Source organism: Chrysochloris asiatica, unplaced genomic scaffold, assembly GCF_000296735.1.
Source record: "Chrysochloris asiatica unplaced genomic scaffold, ChrAsi1.0 scaffold00039, whole genome shotgun sequence".
Lineage (NCBI taxonomy): Eukaryota > Metazoa > Chordata > Mammalia > Afrosoricida > Chrysochloridae > Chrysochloris > Chrysochloris asiatica.
This window is the reverse complement of record NW_006408557.1, coordinates 10,664,872-10,690,576: the sequence shown is the minus strand read 5'-3', so window position 1 is coordinate 10,690,576 and position 25,705 is coordinate 10,664,872. Positions and strand designations below refer to the sequence as shown.

At 37.8% G+C, this 25,705-nt stretch overlaps 1 protein-coding gene across 1 annotated transcript in view; it reads left to right on the top strand.

The window, feature by feature from the left end:
• RALGAPA2 (Ral GTPase activating protein, alpha subunit 2 (catalytic)) overlaps positions 1-25,705 on the top strand; it is a 535,657-nt gene that overhangs the window by 336,865 nt on the left and 173,087 nt on the right. The window contains exons 31-33 of the mRNA XM_006860649.1: positions 5,793-5,976; positions 17,809-18,580; positions 19,495-19,566. Coding sequence (XP_006860711.1) covers positions 5,793-5,976; positions 17,809-18,580; positions 19,495-19,566 — 1,028 coding nt within the window. The remainder of the gene's footprint in view (positions 1-5,792; positions 5,977-17,808; positions 18,581-19,494; positions 19,567-25,705) is intronic.

Sequence of the window (25,705 nt, the reverse complement as noted above, 5' to 3'; positions counted from 1 at the left end):
TACTTCTTTGCCTTTAATTTCCCTTTCTTGCCTTATAGCTCTGAGTAAGACCTCTAGCACAGTATTAGTGGTGATAAAGGGCATCCTTGTCTGGTTCTTATTTTCAAAAGGAATGCTTTCAGTTTCTCTCCATTGAGAATGATGTTGGCTGTGGTTTAATATATATGCTCTTAATAACATTGAAGAACTTCCCTTCAATTCTTACTTTCTTGAGTGTTTTTAGCAAGAATGGGTATTGGATTTTTTCAGTTGCCTTTTCTGTATCAATCAATATGATAATGTGGTTCTTTTCCTTTTTCTTATTTATATGGTGGATTACCTTGATTGATTTTCTGATATTGAACCATCCCTGTATCCCTGGTATGAATTCAACTTGGTCATGATGTAGTTTTTTTTTTTTGATATTAAATTCTGTTGGCTAGGATTTTGTTGAAAATTTTTGCATCTATATTCATGAGGGATATTGGTCTATAAGTTCCTTTTTCCATGATATCCTTGCCTAGTTTTGGTATAAGGATTATGCTTGCTTCATAAAATGTATTAGTAAGTTTTCCATCCTTTTCTCTATTCTGGAATAGGTTGAGTAAAATTGGTGTCAGCTTTTCTCTGAATGTTTGGTAAAATTCACCAACAAAGTCATCTGTGCCTGGACTTTTTTTGGTTGTGAGTTTTTTGATTACCTGATTAGTTTCTTCTTGTGTTGTTCAAGTTTTCTACTTCACTCTAAGTTTAGGAAGGTCATGTTTTTCTAAAAATGTATCCATTTCATCTAGATTTTGAAATTTGTTGGGAGTACAGACTCTTCATGTCTTCTGTTAACTATCCTTTTTATTTCTATTGGTTCTGTTGTGACATCACCCATGTGATTTCTTATGCATATTATTTGTGTCTTCTCCCTTCCTTTTCTTTTGTTAGACTTGCTTCTTTCCTTGTTTATTCTTTCAATCATTTTTCTGTTTTCTAGCTCATATATTTCTGTTCTAATCTTTATTATTTCTTTTCTTCTGGTGCCTGTTGGTTTACTTTCTAGTCCTTTTCTAATTGTCGGAGCTGCTGTGTTAATGTGTTGATTTTGGTTCTTCCTTCTTTTTGAAGTAAACATTTGTTGCTATAAATTGTCTTCTCTGCACTGTGTCACAAGGCTTTTGGTATGTTGTGTTTTCGTTTTCCTTGGTTTTGCTTCTAGGGATTTATTTATTTATTTATTTTGTACTATCGCCCCATAGTTTTTGTGTAGGGTGTTATTCACTTTCCATTTGATTTTATTTTCTTGGTCTTCCTGTTGTTGATTTCTGACTTTATAGCATTGAGATCTGAGAAAATGTTTTGTAATATTTTGCTGTTTTTAAATGTATTGAGACTTTCTTTGTGGCCTAACACATGATCTGTTATGGAGCATGTTCCATGTGTACTGGAAAAGAATGTGTATTGTGCTGTTATTGTATTGAATGCTTTGTACAAATCTATGAGGTCAAGTTGATTGATTGTGTTGTGTAGTTCCTCTTTGTCTTTGTTGAATTTGTTTCTAGTTATTCTGTCCCTTTTTGAAAGCTGTGTATTAAAATCCCCCATCGTTGTTATTGTTGTTGTTGGTGTGTGGTCTGTTTCCTTTTTCAATTCTATTAGGGTTTGATTTTTGCATTTTGAGGTTCTTTCATTGGGTTATTGGTATTATGGTTATGTCCTCTTATTCAATTGACCCTTTAATCATGCAATAATGTCCTTTTTTGTCTCTTATGCTAGTTTATATCGTAACATTTATTTTATCAGAGATTAATATTACACTCTTTTTTTATTACCGTTAGCTTGATATATCCTTTCCATCCTTTAATTTTTAATTTATTTTTGTCTTTGTGTGTAAGATTTGTCTCTTGTAAACAGCATATTGAAGGATCCTGTGTTCTTATCCATTCTGCTACTCTTTTCCTCTTGACTGATGCATTTAATCCATTGACACTCAGTGTAGTTATCAATTAATTACAGTCATTTTGCTCTTTATTTTTCTGTGATGCTGCTGGTTTCGTTATTCTGCATACTTTGCTGGCTAAGTTCATTGTTTTGAGTGTGCTTTACTCATCAATTTATTCATAGTTTTAATGTTTCCAAGATCTTCTTGGATTTTCTTTTTCTCAATTCGATGGGGAGATTAAATTTCTTTGAGGTTACTCTGTACTTTATCAAGTTCTTTCTTATTATAAAACAGTGTGTTTTATCCTGAAATCTACCTCACCTCCTCCACCTGGATCTCTGTAACTATACTTTTCCTTTCCTTTGCTTTGTAGTTGTTTTGATCATAGACTGACATTCCAGATCCCCTATTTTTAGTCTTGTAGTTTTGTTCTGCTCTGGAATCTTCCATATTTGGACTGAGTTCCAGGTGGTGTTGCCACATATGTCAATCTCTGGTTGCTTGCTTTTATAGGTTCTCAGTCCAAAGAACTCCCTTTAGTATGTTTTGAAGCACTGTCTTGACGTTTACAAAATCCCTTAAATTCTGTTTATCCTGAAATGTTCTACCATGATGGATAGCTTTACTGAGCATATGATTCTTGGTTGGTAGGGTTTTTTTTTTTTTTTCTTTCCAAGTTTTGTACATATCTCTCCATTGCCTTCTTGCCTGCATGGACTACATTGAAAATTCAGAGTTTAATCATAGTGGTTTTCCTTTGTGGATAACAATTCTTTTTTTCCTAGCTGCTTTCAGGATAAATTCCTACTTTTTGATTTTGGAGAGTTTGATTATGCTATGTCTTGATGATTTTCTTTTGGTGTCTATCCTGCTTGGTGTTTGTTCAGCTTCCTGAATGCTTATCTTCTTGTCTTTCAAGATGTTAGGGTAATTTTATTCCAGCAGCTCTTCAGCTATCTTTTCTGTGATTTTCTTTGTCTCTTCCTATTCTGGAATTCTAATCACCAGTTTGTTACTCCTCTTCATGTTGCCCCACATGAATCTTAAGCTTCTTATGGGTTTTTTCATTCTTCTTCTTTTTATTTTGCTTGCTCTTCTATTTTAGCAGTATTGAGAGATTTATCTTCAGGCTCACTAATTCTGGCTTCCATCAATTCAACTCTGCTCCTTTGTCATTTCAGTGTATTATCCATTTCTGATATATTAGTACTGATCATGTGAACCTTTGTTTGCCAATTTTGTATTGTCTCCAATGCTATATCTATTTTGTTTGATTGTTCCTGTAACAGTTTTCTGACTTCTTCCTAATTTTCTTTGACCTTTCTGTGGCACATTTTTATATATCACATTATCATTTTCCTGACTTCTTTTTCAGGTTATTCTAGAGCCTTTTTTCCATTTAATGCAGTTTCTAGCTCTTCCTCTTGGTTGTTTATTTGAGCTACTATTACCTTGTTTCTGCATATGCATAGAAATTCTGCTGCTTTTTAGGCATTGTGTTATTTTTGTATTCGTATTAATTTGATAAATGTATGTTCGTGTTTTCTCAAGCGTTCTTCAATTGCCTCCTGTTAGGTGTGATCAGGAGATGTGCTTCTGTGTTCACTGTTCTTGCAGTGTATTTCAGATTGTTTTTAGCAGGTGTTGGTTGTAGGCACAGCCCTGCTGTAAAGCAACTAGATTGGCCCTTTCCCAATTGGTGTGTTTTTAAAAGGGTGCAGTTGTAGCTTGGCTGCAGTTGTTGTCTCCTGTCAGGTGAGGTAAGAAGTGAAAGCATTTCCATGAGTTAAAAGGAGGAATAAGAAACCACGACTAAAAATGAACATTATTAGAAAATAATATATAGATAATAAAACTGGAATAAATAATCATAATAATAAAAAAATTAAAGACAGCCCCAAAGCAACCACAAGAAATAAATGATTCTTTAGCACCTCCTAATGAATTCTAGGGAGTCCAGTTACAACGCTGTGGGTTAATGTACTGGACTGCAAAGCCAGTTTAAACTACAACATCAGCATTTCAAGCTCATCAGCCACTCCTTGGAAACCATATAAAGGGTCACTGTGGGTTGGAACTGACTCAATGGCACTTAACAACAACGCTAACAATGAACTCTTGCCTTCGAAGCCACCTCAGATCTTTTATGATGTTCCCTCTTTGCCTCTCTGATCTAGCAACAGATTTTATTTCTTCCCCCTTTTTTCATCCTCTAAAGGTCATTCAGCTGTTTCTGTTAGTGAGCACCAACCCAGGACTGGCCAGACCTGATTTGGAAGAGACAGCTAGCACTGGCTCTTTCTGATCCTCCTCCCACTTGGATTCTGCAGCCAGCTGTGGAATGCGCACATCCCAGGACCTTCCCTGGGCTTTCCTACTCCTACAGATCTCACCTCTTGTCACCAGAAAGGAAAAGAGTAGAAAGAGACAGATAAAATAATAATAATAATAATTGCATCTTGGTCTCTATAAGTTGCAGGCAGGTTTCTATGACAGTAATGCTCTCTTGTCTCTCAATCTGTTCACTCCTGTTCAGAAAGGTTGTGGAAGGTCACATTGGTCACCCCAAATCACAAGTGACCTCATTTCTTGCTTCTGTTTGAATTATTTCTCCCAGTAAGCCCTTGGTCCTTATTTATCCCTTTATCTGAAGCTCAGAATACCAGGACCATCTTCTGAATCTGTTTCGTCCTGGTGTTCTGTGTTTTTGCTAAGAAGGTCTACACAGCCTTTCTTCCTAGTCCACAATCAAGTCCTGCACTGCCAATAATCATATGCTTATACATTTTGGCTAATCAAAATTCATCCTCTCTATAACAGAAGCTCAAATTTTATTTTATTACTAGAGTTACCATAAGGAGACTTTTGTGGACTGTCATTTTTCTGACAGATCCAGGTGGCTATCCCCTTCTTTCTACATTTCATGGTATGTGGATATGTCAAAACTGGTCACATAAATATATTTGACCTAATTATATAAGGGGTTTCAAAAATTCATGGATGTTATTAAAATATGAAATTTTTCTACAAATTTTTTGAAGCCCCTTGTATTTCATAGATAAGTTTACTTTCTTGAATTTATTATGATCAACATATTTTAATTCAATACAGTTATTTTATTTATACATTTTAAGATACTCCAGGTAATTTGTGTTTGCATGGCTTGCATATACATACATACAAAAGAACAAAGAAGAGTTGATAGCACATCAGTCAACTGCAATTCTTAAACAACGAATGAGCTATGTATGGAGCAATGTTACTCCTATATCACACAGAGTTACCAAAAGTTGGAACTGACTTCATTGCAGTGGGTTTTTTTGTTTAATGAGTTTTCAAGAAACTAATATTGTGAAAAAAAGAATATTCTACAATTTTGTATTAAATTTTCTTTGTATTAAAGTATATTTTAAAAATTATATTCAGTCAGGTCTTAGGATTCATGGTGTCAAGATTTATACTAATTTAAATTCTTAAAGTGATTATAAAGTAGACAAATGTTCTCTGCTTGTTGCTATCATTCTGCCCTCTATCATGGATAACGTTTGTCTCTCCCCAGCTCTGTTTCATCTCCCAATTGTAGTTCCTTATATTTGTGTTGCCCCTGGTCAACTAGAGAACTAAGCTGTATTCAGCTGCACAGAATGGTGAAATAAGCTTTTTTTTTTTCCGTATTTTTTTCCTTGAGAATACATGTTTTACCATTTATTAGAAAGAAGAAAAGTAAGTTTGCTAATAGCAAGAAAATACTTTGAAATGGAAAGGATTAGATGTTGTCAAATATTCCAAGCAGGAGGCTTACCTCCTCAGCACTGTTGATGGTTTAACACATTGTCAAGAGGTGAGACACATCCATGGCATATACCCCTTCTATTTTTCACAGGTCCTGCACTGCTGTGTTTGTGGCTCGAGCACATACACCCAACAGAGTCACTACATACTGACCCTGGCTGACTTGTTATCCACGGATTATGACCCCTTCTTGCCACTGGCAAATGTTAAGAATTCTGAGCCTGTCCAATATCATTCATTAGCAGAACTGGATAACCTGCTTACTGTTGAAGCAGGTGAGTACTCTACAGAATATAAATTTTTATGGGCAAGACAATGAACAATTATATACATTTGTTCATGCTTGCTTTGTTGTTTTTAAAAAATCTAGGTGTTGAAGTCCTGATTTACAGAATCCATTATAATAATAAATTCTTCTTCCTAGTTTCTTCTTTTCTATCTAATTTCCCTCCTATTTCCTTTCCCATCTTAGTAATTCAGATGATTTTTGTATTATTGAAGATGTTTCTGTATCAGATCTTTGGTACACACAAAAAAGGCTCATTCACTATCTCCACGAGAAGCTTTGCATCTAATGAGCGAGGCAGGATTAATTCAGAAGGACTAATTTGTGAACCTCTAGTTCCATGAGGGCTTTCCATGGAGAAGGGCAAATCCAGGGTAACTCCCACCAAACAGCTTTCTCCTGATGAGTCTCTGTAAGAGAAGGTGGGAGAACATGTTGATGGACTATATGAATCAGATGTTAGTTATTGTTAACAGACCTAATCGTGATTGTAAAACTATGGAATTCTAACATTGCTATAAAATGAGCTAGCTCACTACCATCAAAAGATAACCCAGGAGTGGAGTGTGTCCTTTGGACCTTGAGATTATTGCATATTAAACCTCCTCAATCCAGAAAATAAAGCTGTGGCACAAGAGAAGTGGCAGAGGAACAACAGCAGCAGAACCAAGAGCCAGAACATCAGACAGAAAATGGCTTCATAATCCATGGAGCAAGTAAAGCTGAGTACCTTTGTTCAGTGGCTCACAAATGGAGTAGGGTGCTTCTAGGCACTTAATTGGGGGATCTAGATATGCTTACTCCCAGTATTAGTGCCAAGCACCTATAAGCTGAGGCTAATAGCAGAGTGTAATGCCCTTTGAGTATTTATCAGCAGCCCTAAAAGAGCTTTACAGTATTGCCTGAACCGCTAGAGAGAGGCACGCTGCAGACATGGCTGAGAGACCAAAGAACTGTGTTCTGAGCATTTCTGATTCACATTATAACCTATTAACTTCCCTAATCAACTCCATAACTGTGAGGAGTGTCTGAGTTCTGTGTGGCCATTGTAATGAATTTTCATATCCAGCTGAATCAGGATTATTGTGGGAGGAATGGTTGGTGTGCCATTGTTTACCAATGGGAACTTACTTGCTACAATTTGAGGATTGCTCTGCTCAGACCATTTGTAATATGATGGATATTTTCAGGGCTCTCCAAAATGACATTAGCCCTCTGGACCTTGAAATGAGAGTCAAAATGTATGCATGTTACCTCCTCATGTAGTAAAATTACATAAGATTAAATACACATACACATGTTGTTAGTGGCTATCATGTAGACTCTGACTTATGGCAACTCACATGTATAAATGAGTACAGGTAAATCTGATGATCTTTGAATAATGTTTCTAGATTATACCATTCCTAGTTGTGGTTGTGAACAAATATGCACCACTTTACCACTGGGGGAAACTGAGTGAAGGGTATAAAAGATCTGTCTATATTATTTTGTAACAACTACATGTGAATTTTAAATTGCCAAAACAAATTAAGAATGTGGATTATTAAGTCACCTTGAAATTTTTATATACTTTGCAAGTTAAAAACCGGGGCCCAAGAATGGAATCTTAGATGGGAAAACACCTTTAAAGGAAAAGACATGAGAAAATATCACTGGAAAAGCAAAGTCAGACAAATGGAAAAGGAACCAAGAAAAGAGTGATTCTAGGAAGCTAAGGGGAGAAAGTACATAAGGAGCAGAGGGAGGTCAGTAATACCAGATACTTCAAAAAAGCTCAGGAAGGCTGGGGAAAAAGAAAAACAGGAGCTATTTTATTTCCCAGCAAAGCATTTGGCAGTGGGTTTTATGAGAGCACTTTCAGCAGAGTGGTTGGTCTTCAGCCAGATATGATGAGCAGCTGACCTGTGTGAAGACCACTGAGAACACTCAGCAAGATCCTTGTGAGTCTCTTGTTGGATAGAGGAAGGAAAGAGCAGCCAGCCAGGAGAAGAGAGGCCAGGGTGTGCTTGTAAGATTACAGAATCTAGAGTAGGTTAAGGCTGAAATGAAGGAGTGAGTAAGAGGAAGATGAAAAACACGAGAGTGCAGCAGAAGTCAGGCAATTAAGGACAAGACTTTGGAATCTGACTATCTTGATTTTGGCTCCATTTTGTAGATGACTAACCCCGTACAGGGTCGCTATGAGTCAGAACCGACTCCACGGCACATAACAACAACAAACTGCAGCTAAGCGATTTTTCACAAGGGTGTCAGAATTATTTAGGTAGAATTCGGATTCAAGATTTAACGATGTTTCCTGAAATATTGGATTATTTACTTACTCTGAAACGGTGCCATTTGTTGTTAAGTGCTGTCAAGTCGGTTCTGACTCGTAAGGTGGAGGGTCAGAGAAAAAGAGGAAGACTCCCAGAGAGATGGATTGGCCAAGTGGCAGCATCGATAGACTCAACCATGGCAACAGTAGTGAGGTTGGCCCAGGATCGGGCAGAGTTTCCTTTTGCTGTGCATAAGGTCGCTATGAGTTGGTACCAACTTGAATGCACCCAACCAGAACAATAACAACATAGGGTTTCCGATGAGCAGTTGGTGGGTTTGAACCACCAACCTTGTGGTTAGCAATCTAGTGCTGATCTTACAGAGCCACACCAGGAAACCTAAAGAATCATTTTGATTTTTCATATTAAACTTTTAGGGTACCGTATTTCCTTAATCATTTAGTTGTGTTCTTCTGGAATTACAGTGTCATACTGTCATACTAGGAGCCCGGGTAGTATAGTGGGTTATGCATTGGGCTGCTAACCACAGAGTCAGCAATTTTAAATCCACCAGTGGCTCCACAAGAGAAAGATGATGCTTTCTACTCCAATAAAGATTTGCAGCCTCAGAAACCCTATACGGATCACCATGAGTTGGAACCCACTTGATGGTACACCGCCACCACCACTGGCATGTTGTTGCACTATTTCAAGTTATACTGCAATATTTCTTAACCTTTTCCACAATTTTAAGTTCAAATAATACTTTCATTAAATAACCAAAATGACCACTGATCTATGTGTTTTGTCTTGTGTTAGTTGTCTTGTAAAAAAATCACCTTTCACATAAAATTATTATACTCCTGACATGGCTGTTTCTAAATGGGTTTGCCACTTATGGCATGCCACTCCAAAATCAGATGGGTGAAAAAAGGAGAACACTATTTTTTGTTTTTTAACTTCTTATTGTGAACTGAGTGAAGATTTACAGACAAGATCATCAGTTTTACAGTCAACAAATCATAGACTTTGTTTCATCTCAATGACTACAATCCCCTCCCTGCAATAGTTGTTGTTGCACTTTGTCCCTGTGCTTTCTATTTCCATTCTACCCACCTTCCCATCCTTTCCCAACTTTGTCCTTAGGTAAATGTTGCCCATTTTGATTTTGAACGATTGGCAAGTATATCCTACTACTGCTGTTGTCCCCCACTGCATACCTGTCTACTGCTTTGTTGAAAATTGAACCATGGAGTAAATTATTTTCCAGAACTGAAGGGTAGTGGAGGCCCATAGTCTCAGGTTCCTGCAGTCTCTTTCTGACCAGAAAGCATGGTCTTTTTCTTTTGATGGATAATTTTGAGTTTTGCTCCACATTTTCTCCCACTTTAACCCGGACCTTGTAATGTGGTTCCTTTCAGAACAGTTGGTAGTGGTGACTGGGCACCATCTAGTTCTTGTGGTCTCAGAGTCATGGAGATTGATATTCACATGTTCCATTAGTACATTGGGCTAATTGATTCCAAGCATCTTCAGTTCTCATCATGCTTTTTTCTTCCATATATGCAGAGACCAATGGTTTTACCTTAGATGGCTGTGCATGAGCTTTTAAAATCCTGGATATTACTTACCAAAGTAAGATGTAGAACATTGTTTTTGTGGACTGTGTTATGCCAGTTGACCATGGTGTCCCCTGAGATTATAATCCTGAGCCCCCAAACCCAGCAACCCTTTGCCTTCAGATTTTTGATAATATCTAAGAAGTTTTCAGCATTTTGCCCTCTGTGTTCTCCAACATGGACTCTAGTGTAGCACTGTAGGATAAGCATTGGACTGTTGTGCCTTGAATTTACTTGATAATGGCTTTTCTATCCAAAGTCTTATTAATTCTCACCAAGTGATTGGGTGGGACCATGCAGATAAGGTAAACAGGACTCTAAAGCTGGGATTTGTTAGATTCACCCTACGGCTAGGCTTAAAAGGAGCCAGCTCAGAAGCAGAGACCATCAAGATGATCCCAGGACCATCAAGAAGTAAGAGCATGAGGGGAGCGTGAGATGTCTAGAGGCGATGGCAGAGACAGCAGCAGAGGTGGTAGCATGAAGAGACAGAACAACTTCCAGCTCTGGGCCAACTGGCTTGAAGAATGTGCCCTTTGGGCATTCACAGACTGGCTGAAAGAACTTTGTAACATGTGCTCAAGCCACGTGCTCTAGCAGGGCAGAAACCAAGGGGCCACATGGCTGAGAGACTGTAGACAGTAGTGATGCATACCTGCAGCGTGGCAAACAAGAGGCTTTTCTGACTGGAGAAGTGCTGTGTCCTGATTTGGTTTTGATCCTGAATTGTACCCTGTTCACTTCTCTAATAAGCCTCATAATCATGACTTTGATGTAAGTTCTGTGTGGCCATTGCAATGGATTATTGTACCCAGATATGAAGTAGAGAGTGCTGTGAGAGGAATGGATGGTGTTAGAATAGGGTAAAGAAGGTTGTAGGATGGAAGCATGTCTGACCTCTGCTTCAAAGTCAGCTTTGGACTGCGTTTGAGTTTGCTTGTCTTTCCCCCTTGTAAAGCCAGGATGTCAGACATGGTCTCCGCATAGTTTTTGCAATTGCAAGCCATAAGATCAGCATTTCAAACCCACCTGCTGTTCCTGGGAAACCATATACAGGGCAACTATGAGTCGGAACTGACTCAACAGCACTTAACAAAAAGAACATTCTCTACCACATTCATCGATGTGTTTGCAGCAAAGGTAAGTTCCCATGTACATATACAAACCCATAAGATATTTTGGATATACTCCCATACTCATTCAGCCTGTAACTGTCCATGTATCTACCCAGAGAACACTGTTGTTCCAAGGTTTGAGTATTTACCTCTTTGCCCTTTAGCCCTTTGTCTTCACCTATCTACATCATTTTTCTGCCAAACACCACCTTCATGTATATTGCCCTTCCTATCATTTGAATTAAGGAGCTCTGGTAGTGTAGTGGTTATGAATAGGACAGCTAACCTCAAGGTCGGAAGTTTGAAACTACCAGCTGTTCCACAGGAGAAAGATGAGGCTTTCTGCTCCTTTAAAGATTTGCAGCCTCGGAAACCCTATATAGGGTCACTATGAGTCGGAACCAACTCCACGGTACTTAACAACAACAACATCACCTGAGTTAACATGTGTCTTTCCTCTAGCCAGTGAATTACTCTCCCTTCCCTCCCACCCCTGATAATTACTAAGGAATGTTTCTTTTAGTATGAAAAGTTTTTCTTCAGTTTTTACAATAGTGGTGTCGTACAGTATTTGTCCTTTTGTGATTGACTAATTTCAGTCAACATAATGTCCTCCAGGTTCATCCATGTTATGAGGTGCTTCATAGATTCATTGTTAATCTTCACCATTACATAGTATTCTATTATGTGTATGTATGAAAGTTTGTTGATCCATTCTTCCATTGATGGGCATTTAGACTGTCCCCATCTTTTTGCTATTATGAATAGTGCTGTAATGCATATCTGTGTGCATATGTCTACTCCTGTACTGGCTCTCATTTCTTATGGATATATACCAAGTAGAAGGATTGTGTGTCATACAGTATTTCTATTTCCAACTTTCTGATGAAGTGCCATACCATTTTCCACAGTGGTTGAACCAATTAACAGTCCCAACAGCAATATGGGAGGGCCCCAGTCTCTCCTCACCCTTGCTAGCGTTTGTTGTCTATTTGTTTGAATTTTGTTACTAATGGTGGGGGGAAATGATATCTCCTTGATGTTCTGATTTGCATCTCTCCAATGGCTAATGATTGTGAACATTTCTTCATATGGTTTTTGACTGCCTGATTATCTTACTTTGTGAAATGTCTTTACCATGCTCTACCACAAGATCTTAGAAAAGTTATTTGAAATGAAATTCTGTTCCCTATCTTACAGGCACTTCTACCTTTATTCAAACCAATGTGTAATTATTGGGGACTGCATTTGTTGTTGTTATTAAGGGCTGTCGAGTCAGTTCAGACTTCATTGTTGTTGTTGTTAGGTGCCATCGAGTCAGTGCCAACCTTAACAATATTTGTCATGCTTGAGCCCATTGATGCTGCCACTTTTCCAGTCCATCTCACTGGGTGTCTTCCTCTTTTTCTCTGACCTTACCAAACATGATATTTTTCTCTAGCGACTGGTCCCTTCTGACAATATGCCAAAGTATGAGAAATGAAGTTTGGCCATCCTGGCCTCCAAGGGGCACTCTGGCTGCACTTCAGTACAGATCTATTTATTCAATGGCACCTAACAACAACATTAAACATATAATTCACAGTCAAGTTGTAACTTAGAGTCATATGGTTGTTGTTAAGTGCTATTGAATCAATTCCGACTCATAGTGACCCTGTATAGAGTTAGTTACTTGAGGAGCAGCTTGTGGGTGTGAGCTGCCAACCTTATGGTAGTTGTTGTGAGGTGCCACTGAGTTGGTACCAAGTCATAGTGATCTATGCATAACAGAACGATACCCTGCCCGGTCCTGTGCCAACCTCACGGTTGTTGCTACATTTGAGTCCATTGCTGCCGCCACTGTGCCAATCCATCTCCTTAGGGGTCTTCCTGTTTATCTACTATGCTCCACCTTACCAAACATGATATCCTTTTCCAGAGACAAGTTGCTCCTGACAATATGAGAGACAAAGTCTGTTCATTCTGCCTTCCAAGGAGCATTCTGGTTGTACTTCTTCCAACACAGACCTGTTTGTTCTTTTGGCAGTCCATGGTACTTTCAATAGTCTCCAAAACCTTAACTCAAATACATCAATCCTTCTATGGTCTTCCTTATTCACTGTTCAACTTTCTCATGCATATGATGTTGTTGATAATACCATGGTTTGGGTCATGCACACCTCAGTCCTCAAATTGACCTCTTTGCTCCTCAACAGTTTTAAAGAGGTTTTGTGCAGCAGATTTTCCAAATGCAATACATCGTTTGATCTTTTGACTACTGCTTCCATGAATGTTGATGGTTGATCCAAGCAAAATGAAGTCAGTGAAACATCAATCTTTTTTCCATTTAATATATATGTTATTTACTGATACAGTGGTGAGAGGTTTTTTTTCTTTACATTGAGGTGCAATCCATACTGAAGCCTCTGTTCTTTGATCTTCATCAATAAATATTTTAAGTCAATATCAATCAGTTTGTTAAGTATTATTGTTATTGTTAAGTGCCATTGAGTTGATTCCAACCCATAGCCACCCTGTATAGGGTTTCCATGGAGCAGCTGGTGAGCTTGAACTGCCAACCTTGCAGTTCAAATGGCTTTGCAGTCTGGCGCATTAACCCACAGTGCCATACCAGGACTCCATGCTAAGTATTGTTGTTGTTGTTGTTATGTGCCGTGGAGTTGGTTCCAACTCATAGCAACCCTGTACAGGGTTTCCAAGGCTGTAAATCTGTACAGGAGCAGAAAGCCTCATCTTTCTCCCACAGAACAGCTGGTAGTTTCAAACTGCTAACCTTGTAGTTCACAGCCCGATTTGTAACCACTATGCTACCAGAGCTCCTTATGCTAAGTATTGTTGTTGTTGTTGTTGTTAAGTGCCGTCGAGTCAGTTCCAACCCATAGCGACCCTGTACAGGGTTTCCGAGGGTGTAAATCTTTACGGGAGTAGAAAGCCTCATCTTTCTCCCGCGGAGTGGCTGGTAGTTTCAAACTGCTAACCTTAAGGTTCGCAGCCTGATTCGAAATTTGTCCCTATGTTTTCAATGATGATCTTTAAACTCCTAGGTTTTATATTTAGTTCTTTAATTCATGTTGAATTTGTTGTGTATATGGTGTGAGGTATGGATCTTGTTTCATTCTTCTAAAAATGTATATCCAGTTTTGCTAGCATCTTTTGTTGAAGAGACTGTCAGAAAAATGAAGATGATAGCTTAGATCTTTTGGGGTCTTTTTTTACACTCAGTGTCAGGTAACCTTTCTGATTAAGCAATACTGTAATTTTATGTGTTATTCTCAAATGATTTCTTCATAAACCATTACCTACTTTTGATATGAGGGAGCTTCAAAAAGTTCATGGAAATGGAATTAAAAAATAATAGAATGTTTCCATGAACTTTTTGGGGTCCCTTTATATAATTATTACTTTTATGTAAAATTACATAAGGAGAAAGAACTACCAACAGTTGAGGGGTTGCCTGCCCTCTTCTGAGAAAGGCCATTGAGAGCACACATTTTGCTAAGATTTCTAATTCATAGTAAGTGCCTGATTTCTTAGAAGGGAGCTTTAAAAATAAAAGGTAAAGGAAAATCTAAAATCACTGCTTCTATATTCATCTCCAAATTGAGACAAAAGATAATTTGGAATTTATTTTGGACACCATAAACAATTGATTTACAGAAGCTTGACAGGGAAGACCAATTAATAATTAATTCACAAATTCTTATTTTCCTTTTTCAGTAACAAAGATATTTTAGATTTTTATTGGGTGTGTCATGGTTGATGATTCGATTATACAATTCTAGGTAAATTTCCCACTTTCATAAAGTATAAATTTATGTTTACTTCACAAAAAGCTTGAGTTTTTTTTTCTTCAGCTCTTACAGCTTGAGAAATGCTGATGGTGTTCTTTCCTTTTGGTCTTCTAACTCTAATTTTAGAATGTTGTGATTCAAAAAGGAAACTTTTATTAATTCCATGTTTTTAAATTTATTGAGGTTTGCTTTATGGTCTAACATATTGTCTAGTCAGGAGAATTATCAATATGCACTGGTAGGGTTTTGTTTATGTGTATTGAAGTCAAGTTTATTGACAGTGGTGAAAATCACATAAATTCTAAAATAGTATACTTTGAGCTAAATGTTTAAGAAATAATTTGTTTCAAAATACATAACATAAAAAGTATATTAAAACAAATACTTGTAAACATACTTTTTCCATACTATGCACTCTCCTTTGATATAAAAAATTCAATGCTTCACTTATAACAAATCAATTTTATGATGCATAAATCCTAGAAGAAAATACTCAAATCCTCAAATCTAAGAAATTTTATATAATAAATGAGAACAAAATTATCCATAACTTTGTATTCCTTCTTAGTTTGTATTTTCAACAATGAACTGTGGATAACATTCTGAGAATATTCCAGAAGACATAATTTGCTCATAAGGAACCAGTACATAGAAGACGAGGCACTCATCAGAGACAAACAAGGGGATCCTGAAGTGTTACAATCAGGAAATGTGTGTGTCAGTGTTGTATCCTTTCACCATACTTACTCAATCTGTATGCTGAGCATATAATCTGAGAAATTGGATCATATGAAAGAGATCCTGGCATCAGGATAAGAGAAGAATCATTAACAACCTGCAATATGAAGACACACAGCCTTGCTTGTAGGAAGCCAAGAGTACTTGAAGTACATACTGATGAAGATCAAAGACCACAGCCTTTGGTATGGATTGCACGTCAATGTGAAGAAAACAAAAATCCTCACAACTGAACCAGTAAATAACATTATGATAAATGAAGAATAGATTGAAGTTGTCATGGAGAAAAGATTAAAGTTGTCAGAGGCTTCATTTTGCTTGGATCCCCAATCAAGTTTCATAGAAGCAGTAGTCAAGAAATTAAATGATGTATTATTGCATTAGGAAAGTCTGCCACAAAATACCTCTTTAAAATATTGAAGAGGAAAGATATTACTTTGAGGAATAAGGTGGGCCTGACCCATGCCATGGTCTTTCCAATAGCCTCATATGCATGTAAACACTGGACCTTGAATGAGGAAGACCAGAGAAGAATCAATGTATTTGAATTATGGTGTTGGCAAAGATTATTGAAAGTATCATGTTGTTGTTGTTAAGTGCCATCTAGTCAGTTCCAAGTCATAGTGACCCTATATAAGGTTTTCAAGGAGCAACTGGTGAGTTTGAACTACCAACCTTGCAGTTCAAATCGACCTTCCAGCCTAGTGTTTATCCTACAGCACTACACCAGGACTCCATGAACTGCCCAAAATACGGTTTGACATTGTAGGATAAGCACTGGACTGCTAATTACAAGGTCTTTGCTTCAAACCTACCAGCTACTCCTTGGAAACCCTATGCTGAGTCGCTACAAGTTAGAACCAACTCAATGGCACTAACACCACCACCACCAAGGACTGCCAAAACAAACAGTTCTGTACAATCAGAATGTTCCTTAGAAACGAGAATGGCAGGATTTCTTCTCTTATGTTCCCAAATATACAATGGACATCTTGTCAGGAGGGACAAGTCCCTGGAGCCAAGGACATAAAGCTTATTAAGTAAAGTGGAGGGTTAGGGAGAAAGAGGAAGACGCCATTGAGATAGATTGACACAGTGTCAGCAATAGTGGACTTAAACAATTTAGAGGATCATGTGAGACTGGGCAGTGTTTTGTTCTATTGCAAGTAGGGTTGCTATGAGTGAAAACCAACTCAATGGCATCTAACAACAGAGTCATTGTGTTGGATATGTAATGTTTTCTAGAAATTATGCTTAAATTAAATTTTAATTGAAAAGAAATAGTGACCTTTTTTATAAAATGAAAAGCTTCATTGTTACTTGTTCTTAGATCATTGTTGTTGTTGTTGTTAAGTGCAGTTGAGTCGGTTCTGACCCATAGCAACCCTATAAAGGGTTACCAAAGAGCAGCTGATGAGCTTGAACCATCAACCTTGCAGTTCAAATGGCTTTGCAGTCTGCCGCATTAACCCACAGTGCCACACCAGGACTCCAAAGTGTAAGGGAATGGAAAGCCTCATCTTTCAGTCACAGCCCATCTCGTAGTTTCGAACTGCTGACCTTAAGAATTGTAGCCCAACTCACAAGCACTGTGCTACCAGAGATTCTCATTCTTAGATTAATGTGCATTAAAAAATTAATTTGATTAAAATTTTCCTTATTCCTCATAAACTAAAGTAGTCATATCAATCCATATTTACAGATTTATCTGCCTCTCCTCTATAACTGAGACATGTTGCAGGGTCCACCTATGCATACTATTGTCAAACTCTTTGGGTATGTTTTTAAAATTTTTGTATCAATTATACACCTAGGCATTTAATCAAATGAATTTAAGGCTTTCTAGGTATTAAATTATTACTATGTCACATTCTCTTTACTACTTGAAATGCAAATGCAAAACTTAAATTGTCACAATGATTATTAGCAAATTGCTTCCAATATACCTAAGCCATCACAAGTTTGATTCATTTCCTCATCAGGTCTACCTTGACTAGCTCTGTGGTCCTATTCACCTGTGAAACTTGGCTTCATTTTTAAACTCTATAAGGACTGGAAAGTTTCTCTTTTGTTTTGTTATTTTTATGGATTTTTTAAATGTTCCTTTTGGAATGAAATAGTCATGTAAGCTAGGTCTTTAAACAGTCTATTTAAATTACTCTTAGACAAAAGGAAAAGTAGAGTTAAAAAACTTCTTAGACTAGAAAAACAATTATTTTAAAGTTTCAGATTGGAATCTGATGGTACTCAGTTTTATTCTTCTTTTACCACTATTTACTTTTCTTTATTGATGTTTATAGAAAAAAAGAGAAGAAGTTTGGAACTGATTCCTCTGACTGCTCGCATGGTGATGGCCCACCTGGTGAACCACCTTGGGCACTATCCCCTTAGTGGGGGCCCTGCCATGCTACACAGCCTCATCAGCGAAAACCACGACAACAGCCACGTGGATTCCTCGGAGCTATCCTCAGAGGTTTTCAGGAGCCCAAACCTGCAGCTGTTTGTATTTAATGATAGCACCCTTATATCCTACCTTCAAATACCCACAGAAAGGCCTGCAGGCAACCGCGGGGTGGGTGCTCTCTCTGATGTGAGAGTTATTATGAGGGATATCTCAGGAAAGTACTCTTGGGACGGGAAAATTCTGTATGGACCTTTGGAAGGCTACTTCTCTCCCAATGAAAGAAATCCTTCATTTCTGATTTCGAGCTGGCATCATCAGGCAGTGAGACCTCAGAAAGACTTTTCTCAAGTTGAAGAAGGAGAGGATGTCCTTGACAAATTACTTGAAAACATTGGTCACACAAGTCCTGAGTGTCTTCTACCATCGCAACTAAATCTAAATGAGCCTTCTCCACCCCCACACGGAATGAGCCTGGACCAAGAGAAGGAAATCATTGAGGTCATTTTGCGCCAGGACACACAGGAAGATGAGTATGTTCAGAGATGTAACTCTGACTCTGCTATGAAAGTCACTTGTCAAGGTCAGCCCACACCAGTGGAGCCACAAGGACCCTTCTATTTCTGCAGGTTGTTGCTCAATGACTTGGGAATGAATTCTTGGGACAGAAGGTAACAATTTACTGTAGTTCTTCAATTATTTTGTTGTTGGTTTTGCACAATTGTCCTTTGGGACTGAGGAAACAGAATAGAAATGGGTAATATTTCTCTGTGTCAGCCTTTGCAGCTTTTTTTTTTCACTGCTAAATTAAAGGTAAGGATAAAACTAATCATACTTTACTGGTTCACATGTAGAATTCCAAACATCTGCTTTTAGTTTAAAATAACCCTGGGGGCACAGTGGGTTGGTTAAGCATTGGGCTGCTAGTGGAAAGGTAACAATTCTAATTGGTCCTATATGGTCTCTGAGTCAGACTCAACTTGACAGCAATAAGTTTTGTGGGTTTGGTTATATACTTTAAAGAGGAGCAAGCACTTTGTGAGGTTTTTAAAAATCCTACATTGGCCATTATTGCTTGTACCTTCATATGATGTGCTAATGGACTATACACATAACAAGCCACACTCTCATCTTAGTTCTGATGAAGGAGACAGACTTAATACAACATTTCTGAGCAGTGTAGTGACACATAAGTGCAAAAGTAATGACTGAATCCAAGGGTAAGTGGTGAGGCAATGGAGACAACTTCCTGGAAAAGGGTGGACTTGAACTGGAGTGGAACTTTAAAGACATAGTGGGGAAAAGAGATTCTCAGTACTAACAGTAAAACAGGCACACACTCATAAGTTCCTTGACTGTAGAATCCTCCAATTTCACTGGAGAGTCATGGGATACAGTGGAATTTTGAAGCTTTTGAATGTCTTAAGGAGGCTGGACTTCATTATGTGTGCTTCTATCATGAATCTTGAGTGAATGATGAATGTGTAGATAGATGATAACATGTCAGTTTTCATTGATTGATTAGAAACGGTCAAAATTGGGTCTATGATCACATGATTTTTCTTCCATGCTTTTTTCTTTCTAGGAAGAACTTTCATCTCTTGAAGAAAAATTCCAAATTATTAAGAGAGCTAAAACATTTGGACTCCCGCCAGTGGTATGTGAAAGTATATCAAACTACTTTATTCTTGTCTATTTTTAAATATTTTTAGATAACATATACAGCAGCCCCAAGAACGAATATGCCTCTTGTTGTTGTTGTTAGGTGCCATTGAGTCAGTACCGACCCATAGCGACCTTATGTACAGCAGAACGAAACACTGCCCAATCCTGGGCCATTCTCACTGCTGTTGCCATGCTTGAGTCCATCAATGCTGCCACTTTGCTAATCCGTCTTGCTGTGGGTCTTCCTCTTCTTCTCTGACCCTCCATCTTATCAAACATGATATCCTTGTCCAGCAAATGGTCCCTCCTGACAATATGTCTGAAGTATGAGAGATGAAGTTTGGCCATCCTGGCCTCCAAAGAGTACTCTGACTGTGCTTCTTCCAACACGGATCTGTTGGTTCTTTTGGCAGCCCATGGCACTTTCAGTATCTTTCTCCAACACCATAACTCAAAAGTATCAATTATTCTACGGTATTCCTTATTCACTGTCCAACTTTTACATGAGCTTATTGAAAATACCATGGGTTGGGTCAGGCGCACCTTAGTCCTCAAGCTGACATCTTTAAAAAAGGTCTTGTGCAGCAGATTTGCCTAAGGCAATATGTCGTTTGATTTCTTGACTGCTGCTTCCGTGAGTGTTGATAGTTGATTCAAGAAGAATGAAGTCCTTGACAACTTCAATCTTTTCTCCATTGATAAGAATGTTGTTTATTGGTTCAGTGGTGAGGATTTTTGTTTTCTTTACATTAAGATGCAATCTGTATCGAAGGCTGTGCTCTTTGATCTTCATCAGTAAATATTTTAAGCCCTCTTCACTTTCAGCAAACAAGGTTGTATCATCTGCATATCGCAGGTTGTTAATAAGTCTTCATCCAATCCTGATGCCACGTTTTTCTTCATATAACCCAGCTTCTTGGATGATTTGTTCACATACAGGTTGAATAAGTATGGTGAAAGAATACGCCTATGAAGACACATAAAAGGAGTTCTATAACCTAGAATCTGATTACATTGGCACGTCATACTTTTGAAATTTTTAACCTTGAGGAATAAATATTTGTTTGTGCTTCAGTAAGAGACTAGTGCTCCCACTTAATATATATACCTTTTACCAGCACTTTCCTATGTAGCAGTCTGTTGTCGTATAGTCTCAATCACTGTAACAGCTCTTGCACATGAGGAAAGAGATGCTTACCTAGGTTACATACCCTGTTTATGGTCCTTCATCACCTGCAAGGCTGTATGATTTGGATCATCCATGTGAGTCTTACTGCATAACCCATGCTATTGCACCAATTTACTGACATTTTTTAGTCTTTCTTTTATGATATTAAAAATGTTAAAACCTGTATGTTCAGATTAGCAAATTCTTATCAATAAACCTCATTCTCCAAAGCTGGTCAAATACTCAGGTCTGTTCCTTTCCATACAGTCTCAGAAGCAATTCTAAAAATAAGCTCACAGCCATGAAGTTTTTGATTTAGGGAATGTATGCTTCCAAAGTACAATTGACCTTAATGGCATCAATGAAAAAAAAGCCCTTCATTGGCTGAGTGTGTCCTAATTCAGAATGGGAAAAATCAGCACTAAACATTCATTAATAATAGGAACATGGAACATATGAAGTACAAATCTAGGGAAATTCGAAGTCTAAAATGAAATGAAACGCATAAAAATCTACATCCTAAGTATTAGTGAGCTGAAATGGGCTGGTAGTGGCCATTTGAATCAAGACAATCATAATTTACTATCCCAAGAAATAAAGAAGAAGTACATCACATTCATTGTCAAGAAGAGCATTTTCGGATCTGTTTTGACATACAGTGCTGTCTGTGATAGGATAACAGCCATGCGTTTACAAGGAAGACCACTTAATACCACTACTATTCAAATGTATGCACTAACCACTGAAGCCAGTGAGGATGAAATTGAATTCTACAGAGCATTGACTGTGAACCACTAGCCTCTCTGTAGGAGAAAGATGAGGCTTTCTGCTCCTATAAAGATGTACCGCCTCAGAAACCCTATAGTGAGTCACCGTGACCCCTAAATAATTCCATGGCACTTACCAGCAACAACTTCTTAAGTCTGAAATTGATCAAACACACAACCAAGATGCATTGGTAATTACTGGTGATTGACATGTACAAGTTGGAAACAAAGAGGGAGGATTCATAGTTGAAATATGGTGATAGAAATGATGCTGGGGATCCCATTATTGAATTTTACAACACCAAAGAATTCTTCATTTCAACTACGTAAAAAGTGACTATGCATGTGAACATTACCAAATGAAATACTACATCTGTGGGAAGAGGTAGGTGGTGGAGAAGCTCAGTATCAGCAGCCAAAACAGGGCCAGTGCCTGACTATGGAATAGTTCATCCTTTGCTCATATCCAAGTTCAGGCTGAAGCTGAAGAAAATGAAAACAAGTACATGAGAGCCAAAATATGACCTTCAGTATTGTTGTTAAATGTCATTGAGTTGGTTCCAACTCATAGCGACCCTATGTAGGGTTTCCGAGGAGTGGCTGGTGAGCTTGAACCACTGACCTTGGGGTTCAAACTGACCCTGCAGTCCTGTACATTAACCACAGCGCAACACCAGGACTTCCTCCTGAATTTAGAGACCTACTCAAGAGCAGATTTGATACATTAGACACCAGTGACCAAAGAGCTGTGGAATGACATCAAGGACATCACATGTGAAGAAAGCAAAAGGTCATTAAAAAGAGAGGAAAGGAAAAAAGACCAAAATGGATGTCAGAAGAAACTCTGAAGCTTACTTTTGAGCTTAGAGTAGCTAAAGTGACTGGAAGAAATGAAGTAAACAAGCAGAATAGGAAATTACAAAGGGAAGCCTAAGAAGACAGAGTTAAGTATTATAATGAAATTTGCAAAGAACTGGAGTTAGAAAACCAAAAGGGAAGGATGCACTCAGAATTTCTCAAGCTGAAAATTCTGAAGAAAAAAATTCAAACTTTGAGTTACAATATTGAAGGATTCTATGGGCAAAATATTGAATTATGGAGAAAGTATCAAAATAATATGGAAGGAATACACAGAGTCACAATGCCTAAAAGAAATGGTTCAGCCATTTCAAGAGGTAGCATATGATAAAAACAAACAAACAAACAAACAAAAAAACGTATGGTATTGATAGAAGAAACCGAAGCTGTACTGAAGATATTGGGTGAAAACGAGGCTCCAGGAATTGATAGAATACAACTTGAAATGTTCTGAAAAACTCATGCAGCACTACAGATGTTCACTACCTGGACAACTGATTGGAAGGCATCACTATTTATGCCCATTCCAAAGGTGGAAAATGTGTGCAGTATTACATCTACATGGAGCTGCCCGAAATTCAAGTCAAATTCATAAGGGGATGTGGAACTAGAGATATCATTGCTGAAAGCGGAGAATACCAGAAAATGTGTACTTGTGCTTTATTGACTATGCAAAGGCATTTGACTGTGTAGATCATAACAAACTATGGATAATACTGCAACATATGGGTATTCTAGAACAATTAATTGTTTTTTTGAGGAAAGTGTACATAGATTAAGAGGCAATCATTTGACCAGAACAAGGGGATACTGAGTGGTTTAAAATCAGAGAAAGTGTATGTCAACTTAATTTAATCTGTATACTGAGCATATAATCAGAGAAGCTAGATTATATGAAGTATGTGGTATCAGGATTGGATGAAGACTCATTAACAACCTGTGATATGCAAATAATGCAACCTTGCTGTCTGGAAAAATGAGGACTTAAAATAATTACTGATGAAGATCAAAGACTACAGCCTTCAGTATGGATTGCACTTCAGTGTAAAGAAAACAAAAATCCTCACCACTGGACCAATAAAACAATACCATGATAAATGGAGAAAAGATTGAAGTTGTCAAAGACTTAATTTTGCTTGGGTCCACTACCAGTCAGAGAAGCAGCAGTCAAGGCATCAAATGTTGTATTTTATTAGGTAAATCTGCCACAAAAGACCTCTTTAAAGTGTTAAAGAACAAAAGTACATCTCAGTTTGAGGACTGAGGTGTACCTGACCGAAACTACAGTATTTTCAATTGTCTCGTATGCATGACAATGAATAAGAAAGACCATAGAAGAACCTGTGCATTTGATGTGTGGTGTTAGAGGAAATCATTCGAAGTACCATGGTCTGCCAGAAGAACAAACAATCTGACATGGAAGAAATACAGCCAGGATGATGACACTTTGTCTCTCATTCTTTGGACATATCAGGAAGGATCAGTTTCAGGAAAAGGATATCATGCTTGGTAAAGCTGAGAAAAAAAAAAAAAAGGAAGACCCCCAACAAAATGAATTGACAGAGTGGCAGCAACAGTGGGCTTAAACATAACAACAGCTGTGAGGAGGACATAGGGCCAGATGTATCCTTCTGTTATGCATAGGGTCACTGTGAGTCTGAATGGACTTGCCAACATCTAAAAGCAGCAGTACTTCCTAACTCAAGTGTAAGTGTAGCACTTGGTACATACTGTTGTTAAGTGCTGTGGAGTTGATTCTGATTCATAGCGACCTTGTATTTCTCAGGAACTGCTGATGAGTTTGAACTGCTGGCCTTGCGGTTCAAAATGACCTTGAGGTAGAGTGCCTATCCTAGGGCACCACACCAGGACACATAATGTTGTTGTTAAGTACCATTGAGTGGGTTCTGACCCATAGCAACCCTGTTTAGTGTTTTTGAGGACGGCTGTTGGGTTTGAACCGCCAACCTTGTGGTTCAAACTGACCTTGCAGTTCAGCACATTATCCTGCAATCCAGGACATATAATAGGAGTTGTACGTGTCTTGAAAAGGATAAACTCTTACATTTAAAACTCTTTTGAGTATTTATCTAATATCACATCAGTTTTCAATTTAAAAATTCAGATACTCTTCCTCATGTTTATTGTCCAACTCTTCACACTATGTTTTATTCACTGCCTTTTTCTTACCCCTTTTTTAACTCATTAAGTTTTCATACATTTTGAACTGTGTGGACTAGCTGGACTGATTGTTAAGAATGACTTTAGGATTGAATAAAAGTCAAAAATGGATGAGGAAGCATGGAGGAAGTAAAGGATAACAGTCCTGCTTTTCCCCACGATGCCTTAGTAGGTCCTGTCCTGTCATTTGAGGAAAATACTGGAGCTTTCTCTTTTGTTCAGTCAGTCCATCAGTCATTTATTCACTGTCATGCTTCCATGTTGTCACTTAAGGTGATGAGTTACATAGACTGGCTGAACAGATATTTTCAACATCTTATGTATTTACATTGCTTTGTTATGATTTTTGTCTGTTTTATAGTTTTGAGCAAAACTCAAATGACCCATCTTTAAGGTGCCATTTTCAAGCAAAGTCTTGGTTTGCATCATTGTGACTTACTTAACAGGTTCACACTGTTACTCATTTTGGGTAGTCTGAATTTGTGACCTGACTGTAAACACAATAATCAGTAATTAAACTCCAGTTGGAATTTCTTTTTACCTACTTTTTTCTTACAAAAGTCCTTTTGTTAGAACCTTAAGGACAAAGCAGATACAACTATATGAAGGTTACATGTTTACTTTCATTTCTTCAGAACCATCTAGTGTTTAGATTCATGTTTGTTAGTCAATATATAGAAATCACCGGAGTATTAAGTCAATCTACTAGTGTCTTGTAATTACGTCCAATCTGTTGAATGTTAGTTGAGTAAACACTTTAGTTGAGTCAGTTACAATTGAATTCGATTCCTGGGATGCTATTGTAATAAAATATAACTTTGAGTATCTGATTAGCAAATCCTTTGTCCTTTGATTAACCTTTGCTTGAAACACCAACTCCTGGATTTAGTGCCTATTTGAGATATATAAAGTTGTCAGCTTATTTTATGGTATAGGATGTTTTCAAGGTTCTTAAAAAAAAAGAGTCTGTGTCCCTTCACCTATATGAAACCTAGTTTGTCACATCTAATGATAATTTGTTGTTAGATGCCTTCAAGTCTGTACTGACCCATAGTGACCTTATGCAGAGCAGAATGAAACACTGCCCAATCCTGGGCCAGCCTCACTACGGTTGCCATGCTTTAGTCTATCGATGCTGCCACTTGGCCAATCCATCT